At 42.2% G+C, this 14200-nt stretch overlaps 1 protein-coding gene and 1 non-coding gene across 2 annotated transcripts; both read right to left on the bottom strand.

The window, feature by feature from the left end:
- Nucleotides 1-5589: 5589 nt before the first annotated feature.
- EIF5 (eukaryotic translation initiation factor 5) lies at nt 5590-13961 on the bottom strand. The gene is made up of 11 exons (XM_043489352.1): nt 13822-13961; nt 12528-12807; nt 12336-12417; nt 11747-11919; nt 11334-11445; nt 10154-10296; nt 9740-9898; nt 9094-9255; nt 8668-8832; nt 8233-8367; nt 5590-7836 (listed from the first exon to the last, which is right to left on the bottom strand). The coding sequence occupies exons 2-11, from the start codon at nt 12597-12599 to the stop codon at nt 7747-7749; spliced, it is 1293 nt and encodes a 430-aa protein (XP_043345287.1). The 5' UTR covers nt 12600-12807; nt 13822-13961; the 3' UTR covers nt 5590-7746.
- LOC122419906 lies at nt 10672-10797 on the bottom strand. The gene has a single exon (XR_006263113.1). It is a non-coding gene; the product is annotated as a small nucleolar RNA SNORA28 (small nucleolar RNA).
- Nucleotides 13962-14200: the final 239 nt, after the last annotated feature.

Here is a 14200-nt window from a genome sequence, read left to right as displayed (position 1 = left end):
ACTTTGCTGTGTCTCTTAGGTTTTGGTATGATGTGTGTGGTTTATTTTTATTTAGGCCACATTGCATGGGATGCAGGATCTTAGTTCCCTGACCAGGGATCGAACCCCTGCCCATTACAGTGGAAGCATGGAGCCCTAACCACTGGACCACCATGGAATTCCTCTATTTTTAAAATTATTTGTCTCTAGGCATTTCTTAATTTTCCTGGATTTCTTCTTTGATCCATCACTTGTGTAAGAGCATTTTGTTTAATTTTTACAGCTTTCTTCCTCCTAGTTTTACTTCTGTTGTTGGTCTCTTAACTTCATTATGGTCAGAGAAGATACTTTGTTAATAGACTTAATCCTATGAACAGAGGCGGCTGGTGGGTTACAGTCCATAAATTCAAGAGTTGGACATGACTGAAGCAACTTAGCTCATATGCAAGACAGTGTCCTAACATATGGTTTACCCTGAAAATATCCCATGTGCACTTGAGAAAAATGTGTATGCTGTTGTTGGGTATGGCGTTACATATATATTCATTGCATTGATTTGGGTTGTGTTAAATCTTCTATTTCTCTACCTCTGCCTGCTTGTTCTATCCATTACTGACAGTAGGATATATAAAGTCTCCAACTACTACTATAGGTCATCTAGTTCTCCCTTCAATTCTGTCAGTTTTTCCTTCATACTTTTTGCTGGTCTGTTAGTAGGTGTGTAATTGTTCATCTTGTATTGAAACTCTTAACAAAGTCTTCGTCTCATAAACTTTTTTGATTTAAACTCAATTTTGTCTGACATTAGTATAGCCACGCCTTATTTCTATTATTATCATGGAGTACCTTTTTCTACTCTTTCGATCTTTCTGTGTTTGATTCTCAAGTGTGTCTTTTGTAGATGGCTTGTTGTTGGGTCACGTGTTTTTATTCACTCTGCCTATCTCCGTCGTTTGACCGGGCAGCTTAATTCATTTAAAGTATTACTGGTGAGTAGGGACTTAATTCTGTCATTCTGCTACTTGTTTTCTTCCTGTATGTCTCATAGCTTCTTGTCCTTCACTTCCTGCCTGCATCACTACTGTCTTTTGAATTTGAAAAAAACAATTTTTTTTTTTTTTGCAGTTAAACGCTTAAATTTCTTTTGCAGTTTATTTTTTTGGCCGCACTTTATGGCATGTGAGATCTTACATCACCAACCAGGTATCAAACCTGTGACCCCTACACTGGAAGCACAGTCTTAACCACTGGACGCTAGGGAAGTCCTCAACGCCATGTATCTAGAGCTCTTTTCTTTTGTGGTTCTCATGGGCACTACATATAACACCCTTAAGTTATAACACTCCAATTTGAATTTACACACTTTTCACTAACACAATCTCTTCCCCTTTATAGCCTTACCCTACCCTCTACCCCAGCTGTACCTGTTGATGTCACAAAGTAACATCTTTATACAGTGTAGTGCCCTCAAACATAACACAAACCAGTTATAGTACTAGCTTTTAGATTAATAATTGTTTTTAATGCATCATTTTCTTAAACCACATAGAAAACTATTACAAGTTAACAATAGTAATGTTCAATATATTTACCTTTATTGGGATTTTTTTTTTTTGTCGGCTTTGTCTAGTGTCCTTTAGTTTTACCCTACAGGAATCCCTTGAGCATTTCTTGCAAGGCCCTCAGCTTTTGTTTATCCAGGAATGTCTCAATTCCTCCCTCCTTTTTGAACAGTTTTGACAGTATTGTATTCTTGGTTGACAGGCTTCTTTTTTCTTTTAGCATTTTAAAAATAGATCAACTCACTGCCTTCTGGTCTCCAAGATGCCTGATGCAGAATCTGTTAGGTTATTGGGGCCCTGTATGAGTTGCTTCTCTCTTAATACCTTCAAGATCTCTGTACCTTTCAAGAATTTGATTGTCTCTGGTGGCTGTTTATAATTAAGTCTCTTTGATGTTTGTGGAGCCTCATTCATTTACTTAGGGACCTTCTCAGCCATTATTTCTTCAAATATTCTTGGCCTTTTAGCTCTTTCTCTTCCCCTTCTGAGACTCCCACAATGCATATGTTACTCTTCATGGTGTTTCACAAGTCACTTAGGTTCTATTTTAACATACAATTTTTTTTCAGTCAGTAATTTCCATTGTCCTATGTTTAAAGTTTCCTCTTGTGTGTGCCCAAATGCGGCCTTAAATCCCTCTAGTGAATTTCTCATTTTAGCTACTGTACTTTTCAATACAACTCCGTAATTTTTGTTTTCTTAAAATTTGAGTTTTTAAAGACATCATCTTCTTGACTTTCTCCACATCTTTAGCTCCCTGATGTCCCTTGTGTTGTTACCTATAGCCTGGCCACCAGTCTCATTTTTCTTTCACACCAAATGTTACTCCTAAGTCTCCATCTGGCTCTATCATTTGGGTCTCCCAAATGGCCCAGGGACTCCTCCACTCTGCATCCTCTCAGGAAACCTGCACTGACAGGTTTCTGTCAGTATTCACAGATACTAACCACAACTGTGCAAGGCCACCTCTCTCAAGTAACCTCCAGTAGCTTCCCAAAGGCAAATCGTGCCTCCATTAGACTGCAAGATCTCAGTAGGACCCATGTCTTGTCCCCCCTCGCCTCCCACACAGCAAAACTAAAGTGCTGGTCACTCACGGAAGGGCAGAGTCCACTTGCTGTTAAACTGCTGGTATGAGGTGGCTGGTGAGTAGATGTCCTTTACAGAGAAATCAGGTTCCCGTGAAAAGGAACCTGTTCTAGGTATCTCCAAGAACTGGGGTTTCTCTGGCTCCAATCACAAATTCCCATCGTGAGGTAGCCTTTGGCAGCTGTGTTTAAAATTCACACGCCCTCACCCCTTCGTTCCCAGGTCCATTTGTCTGCAGCTGCGAGTGAAGCTCATAGTACTAGACGTGAAGTCAACCTGACAGATGCTCAAGACCAGTGAAGACTCAGATCTGAACTGGCAAGTCTGGAAAACTAGGCATTAGGCAGCTTCAAGAGAAGCAAATTCGAAGTGTTTTTGTGCAGTCCTGCAGGGCCAGAAAACTCATGGCTAGTGGAGAGAGTCAAGAGGAACCTTGAGAGCAGCAGACACGTGAGCAGCGCCCTGGAGGAAAAGTTCTTTCTTGCCCAGATACCTAGTTGATATCATCTGTGTCCACAAGGCTGGACCTGCTGCTATCTTTGGATCAGTGCAAGGCCAGGCTTGTGCAGTACAACTGTTATAAACCCTTGGGAAACTGTTCTGCCCCACTCCATGACTTTTGGTTGTCACCACATGAACTTGACTACATGTGATTGCTGATCACAGCTAAAACTCCTTGCCTTTGCTCTGTGAGGAATCCAACCCTGCAACCACTTGATGGCTGCTCCTGACTTGAAGGTCCTAACAGAACCATGTTCACTCAGGCTCTGAAACCTCCCAGAAACCCCTCCTGGGTGCTGCCCTTACCCCAAACAGATCTTTGTCTCAAGGGAAAATTCCATTACTCCTGCACTTTCAGATTCTTCTGCAGGTGGGACAGGAGTTTGGAGTTGTTAATCCTTCCAACTTGACACTATGCCCTTAGAAAAGCCAGGTTGCTTGGGGACCCCAGCCTTCCTAAGCCAATGTGCATCCTCGTCTGACCAGTCTACCCTTGAGGCAGTTGCTGGTTTTGTGAACCATGGGATATAGATCTCCACTCCCACACCTCTCCATTCCCACAGCAGCTTAGCACTCCTGGCAGCAGGATACAAGTGTAATTCCATTCCTGCAGCTTGTAGACATTCAGCCCTCCAGGGCTCAGCTTCCAGATCCTGTCCTCTCCTCCAGCCTTGACACCACCACCATGCACTGCGTTCAGCTCAGAGGGGCTTCTACTTTTCAGAAGTGCTCCCCTACTTACTCCTACCAGGCAAATTACTCTTTGAAATGCTACCTCTTAAACACATTCCTCAAAGTCCCAATCTTCTCCTCCCTCCTTGAGTCCCACCCCTGTGCTGTGGGAAGTGGGCACAGGGGTCCTGGTGGCTGAGTGGTGAAGAACCCACCTGCCAGTGCTGGGGACTTGGGTTCAACCCTTGGTCTGAGAAGATGCCACATGGCAAGGAGTAACTAAGCCTGTACACCAGCCCAGAGCCCACACGCCACTAGAGGGAGACCACGCGCAGCAGTGAAGACCAAGGGCAGCCACTAGGTAAATCTGAACGTGGGGACAGAGTTGGAGCCAGTGTGAAGTGCAGGCCAGTACAGGTAGGGTGCGTGAGGTTGGCACTGGAAGCATGGATACTGAAGCTACAGTATTCTAGCCATCCCCGATAGTGGGAATGACTGAGGGTAAAAGAAGGCGGCAGAGAATGAGATGGCTGGATGCCATCACCAATTTCAATGGACGTGAATTTGAGCAAACCTGGGATAGTGAAGCAGAGGGAAGCCTGATGTGCTACAGCCCATGGTGTTGCAGAGTTGGACAACATAGCAACTGAACAACAAAGAATTGGCAACCTGATTTCTGAAGATCTTTTTATTGCGCTAGGGCTAGAATATGGAACCCTGAACTTGAGCTCCCAACCTCCTATGAACAAACGGCTCAAAAGGACAAATTCTGGAGGCTGTGCACTAGTCAGCCACAACAACTTCAGCAAGTCTTAAGGAGTGTCATTCATGGAATGGTCTATACAGAGTACTGGGGATAAAAATGCAAGCATGACTCAATTTAGGAAACACAACATAAACCAACCAATAGTTGAGAGGCAGAAAGATTCAAGTGCTATACTGTTCCTGGTAGAGAGCACTCTGAAGCTTTGGAATGGTCAGGTTTAGCTGAAATTTGTACAACCACTGAAACTGACAAGGCAGAAACTGGACAAGCCGGCATTTTGGGGCTACTCTTGGAATACTGGCCAGTGAATACTAGCAATCAGAGTTCCTCGAATAAGGTTTGCATGCTAACAAAAATTTAAACCTTTAACAGTTTGGTTTCATCAAAAGTATATTTTAAGTAGATGCCAGCAGAATCTTGTTTGGGTTTTAAACATGTCATCTAAGCACTACAAGACACAGGAGCCAGACTAGTTGAGTGACCAAAGGGTAATACATCTCAGATACCACAAAGACTGAGCCAACACACAAAATGCAGAAGGCTCATCCACACCAGTACCCTCTTGTTCTTCTCCAATCTTGGGAAGGTCAGCTTTTTTTTTAAAGTTGTGTCCAGGTCAAAGGCTTAGTGCATTAGATAGAGTAAACAGTGGAAAGCAATCCTAACACAGTTGAACATAGGACACACTGGATTTCAGAGAACACTTCTCTTAAACCTTTAGGACCCCACATAGTAAGTTCATTAACCTCAGAGAATTTTAGAAACATTCCTTTCTTAACTAAAGAGAAATGCTATAGTCATTTAACTACATAATTGACCCACCTAAAGTCACTAATCAACTAAGAAATCAGATGAAGGCAGATCTTTTGTTTCTAATTAATTTGAGATACAGACTAGGAACACAACATCTAAGGACAGCCATTGTATTTAGCAACATGTTAGCAACATGTGTTTTGTGAGTAGGGACACAAGGACACAAAGAAACATCCAACACAAATTTGAAGCAACAGCTACCAAAAGGAGTTTTCAACACTCCAACTTTATAAACAAAAATTCAGGTTAATATTAGAGACAAAAATAATTTTAACATTGTTTTAATCAAATAACAGCTGTTTGAAACAGGAAATTTTAAGAGTTGAATAGAGCAAAGTGAAAGATCACTCTATCAGGATAGCTGCTATGAATACATTCCTTACTATGTGGATTTGAATCCAATTTTAAGTTTGGCACTAGACTGAACACTGGTCTAAGCCAAAGTTTTCTCTTTAGTGTTTTAGAAGCCCTGAACATTTTCCTTCAGATTTAAGGGGGGGTGGGAGAAAAAAAGGGAAAAAAGCCCCTCTATAATAAAACCTCATTAGCTTGATAATGGGTATCCTGAATGCAACTTGGTACTCCCCAAAATTTCAGAAAATGGCAAGAAATTGAACACCTACGTATGATGTGAATTTACAAAAGCCTCTTCTCTTTGGTGTGACAAAGCACATTCCCTCCACAGACATATGATTCTCCTTCAATCTCAACAAAGTTATTAAAAAAAAAAAAAAAGGCAGCTAGAGACCACGTTGTACCTCCCCAGTAAGAATGCCAGTGTTTTTCCTTAAAATATCAAGCCAACAAGGTTTTATTATGCCAGATTGTATAATTTCAATGTGAAAAACAACTTACATACATTTGTTAACATCCTGTAATCTGTGAGATGGATCACAAAGAGATGAATGATATAAACCAGTGTTCCAAACAAAATTCACTCCATGCATTTGATTCCCACACTATTTTCTGTGTAAATTTGTACCTTTAAGACTTCTAAGATGTACTCACAAGCCCTTCTATCAAGTGAGTTTACATCAGCAAATTAGGCAAGCAATTTGCAATGATGTTATTTCCAAATCTTAAGCCCAGGATGGGCTGGGTCAGGCCCTAGTTGCCATCACCAGTCTTCTTGGGTATCTCACTATATTCAGTATGAAATAAACACCCCAAGTCTTACACCAAAATATAGGCTATGACTCAGAAACATGCTTTTAGTTTTTGTTTTTTTTAAATAACACATTTTCAGGGGGCTGTGGCAGGGAGTTTGAGACACAGTTAATACTTATTTTGGCAAGATAGCAACAAAAACCGAAAAAGCATAAGTTATGTATCCAAATGCAAAAATAAAAGAACCATAGTATCTGGGGAAAAATTCAGACTGAACAAAAGATACAGTATGTCTAAATATTCTCAAACTGTAATTTGAATTAAGAGTAAATGCTGAGAAGTTACGCTCAGTTTTTCCTTGAGATTAATTGCATATTTTCCTGCTTCCCCCAAATAAAATCATAGAGCTTATTAGTATTTAATCACTCCACCAAATTTCCATTTTCTCAGTATAAAGCAATAGCTACATACACATAATAAAATGCTTGTATGTTAATGTAATAATTCCCCTGGCTCATCCAACGTGCAATGCATACGACTTCAAAGACTACAATTTGGGGCAAGTATAGACTTTAAAAAAAAAAAAAACACAATTCAAGTTTCAAAACCTGCTCTTAAATTTATAGGACACTCAGGTCATTTTAACTTCTTAGTAAGATAAAGGTGTTGCACTGTCATTTGATTATCTGTCCACCTTGGCATGGGAAGGATGTACATTATCAGATGCCAATTTCGGGGACTAGAGATAAGACTTAAAAAGCACTATGTATTTCCTAATGACTGAGTAAGGTATTTATAAGTTTACGTTCACATTCTGCTGAAGGACCTCTTTAAAGTCTCGGCACCTAATATCTAACAGGCTCCAAAAATCCTATTAAATGATGGTGCAACATTTTTAAGGAGCCAATTATTTCAGCTTACTTAAGTCATTCAGAGTCAAAAATCTGAAGAATGACCAAAATCAAATCTTTATTTTTTATAACTGTATAAATGTGATCCAAATGTGTCCACCACTAATTTTTCAAAAAGAAACATGCTATAAATAAGCAAACTACACCTGCTCACTGATATGTGTATGGACTCCCTAGATGTCTTGTTGGGTTTAAATACAGACCACTCACAGCAATACATTTTTAGTAGAAAAGTGTAGCATGATGTTAAGCCATTTTAGCTTTTGCACATTCATGTTGCACTTCTGGCCGATGATGCAAAAAGATTCTCAGCATTACACTGTTAAGCTGGGCTGCACCCACCCCTTTAAATGGCATCAATATCAATGTCATCATCTTTGTTGTCAGACTTTACAGCTTCAACTTTCGGTACACTGGCAGTCTTTGAATACACCACCTGGTAAAACACAAGATTTTTCATTGCAAATTTTTATTCCAGTAAAACTGCTCATAAAAACAACAGTAAGTCAGTGGTCAACAAAGGAGAAAAACTACCTAGAAACAGCCATTTGTTCATGAAAAATTTTGAATTTATATAAAAACTAAGTTAACACTCTACATTTATAGACCACTATACAGGTGAAACAAAACCCTCCCCTTTGAGAACCCACACAGTATTTATTGAAATCATCATGTCTGGGGATAGGGAAGATTTCTAGCACTTTTTCTATTAATGTGATCCCTTTCCTAAATAAGAGGCTTTATTGTATTACATTTAATTTCCAACTATCCAAAATCTGCATAATTCTCACTTACCACTAACACTGTATTTAACAATTTCCCCAGTGTTTACCTCAATATTCTCATCTTCATCATCATCTTCACCACCAGAAGATTCTTCCTCTGCTTCCTTTAACCATTTTATAAAAGGTTCTGCTTTGACACGAATCTCTTTGGCAAGTTCTTTTGAGACATATTTCTTAGAGGTCTAAAAAACGTTTAGTAAAATTTTTAGTTCCAACAACTTAACAGTAACTTGAGAGTTATACATAATTGCCTATACCTATCCTTTGAGGGGACTGAACCACATACTAATCTCAAACTCTCAGCAAATTAAATGTATTCAGCAGGGTGTAAGATTTTCTTCAGTCATTACTAGAAGCTACCATGCTGAGACTCACCCTACAGATTATACCAGTCAAGCAAGTAGAGACTAGGTGTTAGAAAACTTTTTCCAAAAAAGCCCCAATCCTTCTAATCTTTAAGAGTTCATCAATATATTCCCCACCTTTTCCGACCAGCTAATGATGACCTCTTCCTCCAAAAGGTCTGCATCATACATCTCCTTCAAGATATGTGGAATCTTGGAAATGAGCTGAGCTTGATGCATTGCTACCACACACTCCAAACCATGAAGAAGGTACCGCTGAGCTTTTTTGTTGTTGTGACAAAACTGCAAATAGATATTCTTGGCATTAACAAGCTTTCTTAGATGCGACGGCCCTATAACAGTAAGAAGTCAATGCTTAAAGATTTCTAATTTACTTCACATATATGGAACCACATGTAGCTTTTTCCAGATACTCTCACGCTTGTTAAGGTAGGTCAGTTATCTCCATTTTTTCAGGACGACAGAATAAACGGGAGGTTAAAATGCTGTTTCCAAGGTCACACACCTGCAAATCTCACTATGAACATAGAGCTATTTGCTTACTCGTAAGAAATGGCGCCTGTATTTCTTAATTTGTTCTCTAATCTTCTCATTAAAAAGAACTTCAGTCAAAACAAGAGGGCCCATGGCTTTTACATCCAGTCTTTCTGCTTCAGCTACAATCTCTTTGTCAGATGAGTCAATAATACCTTCTTCTTTCTTTTTCTGCAAATAAAAGGAAACAAGTCAAAAAGAAAAAAGAAACTCGGTGAGATGGAGGCACATTTTGCACTGTCCCTGGGGCTTCCCTGGTAGCTCAGATGGTAAAAGAAATCTGTCTGCAATGCAGGAAGACATGGGTTCGATCCCTGGGTTGGGAAGATCCCCTGGAGAAGAAAACGGTTACCCACTCAGGGCTGGAGAATTCCACGGACAAGTGTGTGGAAGGTACAGTCCATGGGGTTGCAAAGAGTTGCACACGACTGAGCGACTAAGAACAGCACAGCACAGCACCACAGTCCCTGCTCCGATGAACCATTCCCTTACCTAACTGAAGATTCTAGGACTTCTAAATACTACAAACCTGCCAAAAACAGTGTCTGGAACCACCCTCAAAAAATTTTTGAACAAACAGCTTAAGGTAATAAATATCTAGCAAAAGCGCAAGGCTGGGTAGAAGGTGACTTACTGATCAACAAAATGTTTTTACCTTAACAAAATCAAACAGGATATTGACCCGCTCTTCAACAGTCCTTTCCAAATCATCACTGAGGGTTAAAACTTTTGCATGGTCACTGATTTCATCCATTCTGCGCCTTTGAGCTTCCTCTGTTGTATCCTCTCCCCAGTCGTCATCCTCCTCTTCTTCCTGTTTTTAATAACAAAAATGCTTGGCCAAAAAGAGACCTTAAAGGTGTATTTAAAAAAAAAAAAAAAAATCCAGATTTCTAGTGTAATTATCATTTTCTCACTAAATTTCCATTTAATCAACCAGTAAGCACCTGGAACCCAATGAACTTGTACATTGTTAAAAGAAAAAGCAGTTTGTTTCTGCCCACCTCAACCGAAAGTCACATTTTATACAATTTTAGTGCCCACCACGCCCATCAAACCTTGCACTCACCACAGCATGTGGAGGAGGACTGATTTCATTTGGTGGTGGTGGTGGTGGTGTCTCACTGCTGGAAACGGAGCCATTTTCCTTGTCTTTGCCCTTTCTATTTTTCTTTTCCTTTTCTTTTTTTCCTGTACTACTGTCACTATTCTCTACACGGATAAAGAGGAAAGAAAGTTTAGTACTGTGAGTTATAGTACACCTTATTGCCCACCATTAACATTTAAAACCCTCCCCTCAGAAAACCCTACCTATAATTCTAAAAGGGCTCATAAATCAAATTCATCCACTGTGTTTCACAGGTAAGTCAGTCAGTCAAAAGCCAGTAAATATCAGTGGTATTAGCTATTTTAGTAAAATTAAGAGTTGGACACCACTTAGTTACTGAATAAAATTAGGACCACAAGGTGACCTCAGTGGATCAAGTACTTAAAGCTAAAAGTTGGCACTCACAACCCTCTCTCTCCACTCCTCATAAACTTATAAACAAAGGTATTCTCAGCTATGCTTCAGCCAAAAATTAGAACAGTGTTTAAGTCTATATAACGGCTAGTCTCACAGAGAGGAGAACACCGGAATAGGTTAGACTTTCTTGCTATAGCAAGCTCAAATTGTGTCAGACAATTTTGATTATCTGCCACAGAGTGTTGCTTGCATGCTCTAAAGCCACTTTGGCCTAGTGAGCCAAGGCCCTCATGTACAAATCAGTATTCCAGAAGCAGTCTGTGGGGTTGCAAAGAATCCAACTCAACTTAGGAACTGAACAATTCCAGAAGTAGATCTTTTACTATGACCCCATGACAGTTTGTCCAATATTTCATACATCCTAAGATATCTTAAAAATTGAGGATGTGGTTGAGTTTAATGGCAGCCTGTACTTTACCTTTAACAGTACATACAACAGCACGTTTATCAAACAGTTGACCTTTGAACGTAAGTTGAAACCACACAGATCCATTTACATGGAGTTTTCCCCCCAGTAATTACATACTACAGTACTGCACCATTCACTGTTCATTGGTTGATCCTTGTGTGTACACAGGGCTGACCTTATTGTTATAAGCAAACTTTCATCTGCGCAGGTGTTCAAGGGTTAACCTTATTTTTTATAACAGTAAAGACACTTCCACTGTTTCCATCAATCAGTTGCTTTATGTTAAGGTTTTAGAAGTTCATCACAAGCACTTACCAGGTGGGTTTTTGAGAATGAATGTGCAGAGTTTATGATGTGTGTCAAGCATGCCTCGATAGCCACAGGCTTTACAAGAATTACCTATTGTTTGCTTCTTTGGATTGACATGCTGTCAAAAAAGGAAAAATAAGCCACCCATTAACATGATGAAAATTCAAAAAGTGTGAAACCATCAAAAACCACCTGAACACCAGGTTTAACATCAAAAGAATTTTTTTTTTCTTTTTTTTATTTTTATTTATTTTTTTTTTAAGAATTTTTTAAAAAATAAGGTCAGTATGGAAACACCTATAAAATTTGAGGTTTTGCAATTTACATAAGTCTGCTCTGCCTTCTTGGGAACATGATTTGGTGACATCACAGAAATAAACAGTTTTTCTCCTATTGACAAGAACCGCAAAGGCACTCACCAGATCTGTTTCAGGATTCTCACACTCAGGACAGAGAACAAATTTTTTAATGAATCCATCCAACATGTCTTGCAGCTTATTCGCCTCATGAGATCCATTGACAATGTAACGGTCATTCTTAACATCAAACTGGGTCTGTGCTCCCAGCTCACAACCAAAATATTTGGTGGGATCTATTTGGGGGCGAAAAAAAATCTAATTTATTACAATTAACTAACCTTTGGATAAGTGCTGAGTCACTCAAGTCATGTCCGACTTTTTTCAATCCCATGGACTGTAGCCTACAAGGGTCCTCTGTCCATAGGATTTCCCAGCCAAGAATACTACAGTGGGTTGCCAATTCTTACTCTAGGACTCTCTGGCTACTCACCCTGATTTATAGAATTATCACTCTTTTTAAATGGACAGAATTAAAAAAATGTTGCCCTGGTAATTTTATATACTAATACCAGCTAATGCTATCAATCAGTTTTAAATCCAAGTTTCCACTTAACTCAAAAGCTAATCAATTCAGGCAAGATTCGCTGACCAGAGAGCATCACAATTATGTCAATAAAATGCCTTCTCAGATTAAAGACGCATTACTTACACGTTGGAGGCCGATTAAGCGCTTTCGCTACGTCAACCATGTTGACTATAACTGTCTTGATTCCATTTCCTTTGCCCTCAACCTAAAGGAAGTAAAAAGTTTAATTTTGCATTGTCCACACTGGGAGAAGCAACCTTTAATAATCCATGAAAAAAGCTTAGGACTTGCTACTAAAATGAAGATTAGTATTACCTTGGCAATCAGACGGGGCATCTTGTAGCGATAGAACTGGTCTGACACGCTGCGGTTGACGTTGACAGACATTTTGGCTTATTAGTGGCTTTATCAATAAGATGAAGAGATCTTTGATTGCAATTTTTTGGTATCCTCTGTCTGGAGAAGAAGGGATGACATAAACGACTGCAAGAGTTCTCGGTCTCTGACATGAAAAATTTTTCGCCACTGAGGCTGTAAGCTTCTTGCTTGTATGCTATGTTTCCCCAATACAGGTACCAATGGCTGCGCAACAGCTCTGAAAGAGAAAACAAACAAACCCCCACGTTTAACAATTCTTGCAACGAAATCCCTCCCTGTCCTTTCTGTTTAATTACGCCTACTTCTACGTTAAAAACATGAGTTTATCTATAAAGAACAGCTACTAGTCTCACGGGACACCGGTAGCAACAAAAAGCCTTCATTTTGACGAAGACGTGACTTTAGCTGATGCCAGACTGAAACAAGACAAATTACGCTGCATTAGCTTTTCATCAGACCAGTCATCACGTCGACGGCTTGCTTCCGTGGTAGGCCGTATTTTAACCGAAAAGCCAACCCAGACCTACCCCCCCAACCCAATCGACACTGTGGTACCCACAAACTTCTCAGACACATCAACATCACTTCAGGACGGCTGGCTGTGGAGTTGTTCTTCCAAATCGAAGCCTTCGGCGGCGAGCGCTTACTTCAGAGCCACACTTCCCTAACTACGCCCACGAAGCATGAACGCGCCGCAAGGGCGCGCGGGACTGTGGCCCCCTTCTCCACGCAAATGCCCTGGCCACCTTCGCGCCCGCCCCTAGCTGTCAGGGCTGACCCGGCGGCACCCTCGAGCCGGGCGCGGCGCCGGCGCGACGTCGCCAGCTCCCACGGCAGCTCCGCCATGTGCGCCGCCCGGGCCTCCCTCCGCGGACGCAGGGCCGCTGCTCCGCCGGGGGAACAGAAACCGGCGGAGGGGCGCCGGCCCCGCCCCGCCCCGCCGCGGCGATGACTCATAAATGCAGCAATTAGGCCTGAGTCAGCCCCGGGCAGCGGCGGGCCCGCGCAGCGCGCTCCCGGGAGGCCGCGGTGGGGGCGGGGGAAAGGAGGGGTGCGACGAGGAGAGGACGCGGAGCCCGGCCCCGCCGCCCGCCCGAACTGCGCCACACACACGCGCGCGCGCGCGCTCACAAACACACACTCACACGCGCGCGCGGGTCACGCGGCGCGCCGCCATCTTGTGTGGCCGCCATCTCCCCGCCGGCCCGAGCCCGCCCGCTCGCCGACTCACCGTTTTCGTCAAATAAAGACATAAACCCAACGCTGCTCGCCCGGGACTGGGATGAAGTGAGGCGCGCGAACCCGAGTCCGAGGAGAGGCGGCGGAGGCAGCGCAGCGAGCAGCGGCCGGGCCAGGCGCCGCCGAGCAGCGGGGAGGGGCTGTCCCAGCGACGTCCGGGGTCCACACCCTTCAGCGCCCGGGGCCTGGCGACCTGGCACGGAGAGACGGCGCAGTGAGCTGCAGGCGTCCGGGCGCCTTCCCCGCCAGCCAGCGGCCCGCGGGGGTCGAGGGGGCGGGGAAGACGGGGGAGGGGGCACGGGGCTACCGCCCCTCCACCGGACTCACCTCTGGAATGTTCTCGCTCTGACTGAACAACGCCGCCGCCGCGC

Source organism: Cervus canadensis, chromosome 17, assembly GCF_019320065.1.
Source record: "Cervus canadensis isolate Bull #8, Minnesota chromosome 17, ASM1932006v1, whole genome shotgun sequence".
NCBI classification, from domain to species: Eukaryota; Metazoa; Chordata; class Mammalia; order Artiodactyla; family Cervidae; genus Cervus; species Cervus canadensis.
The sequence above is the reverse complement of the archived record's forward strand: the minus strand, read 5'-3'. Positions and strand labels throughout refer to the sequence as shown.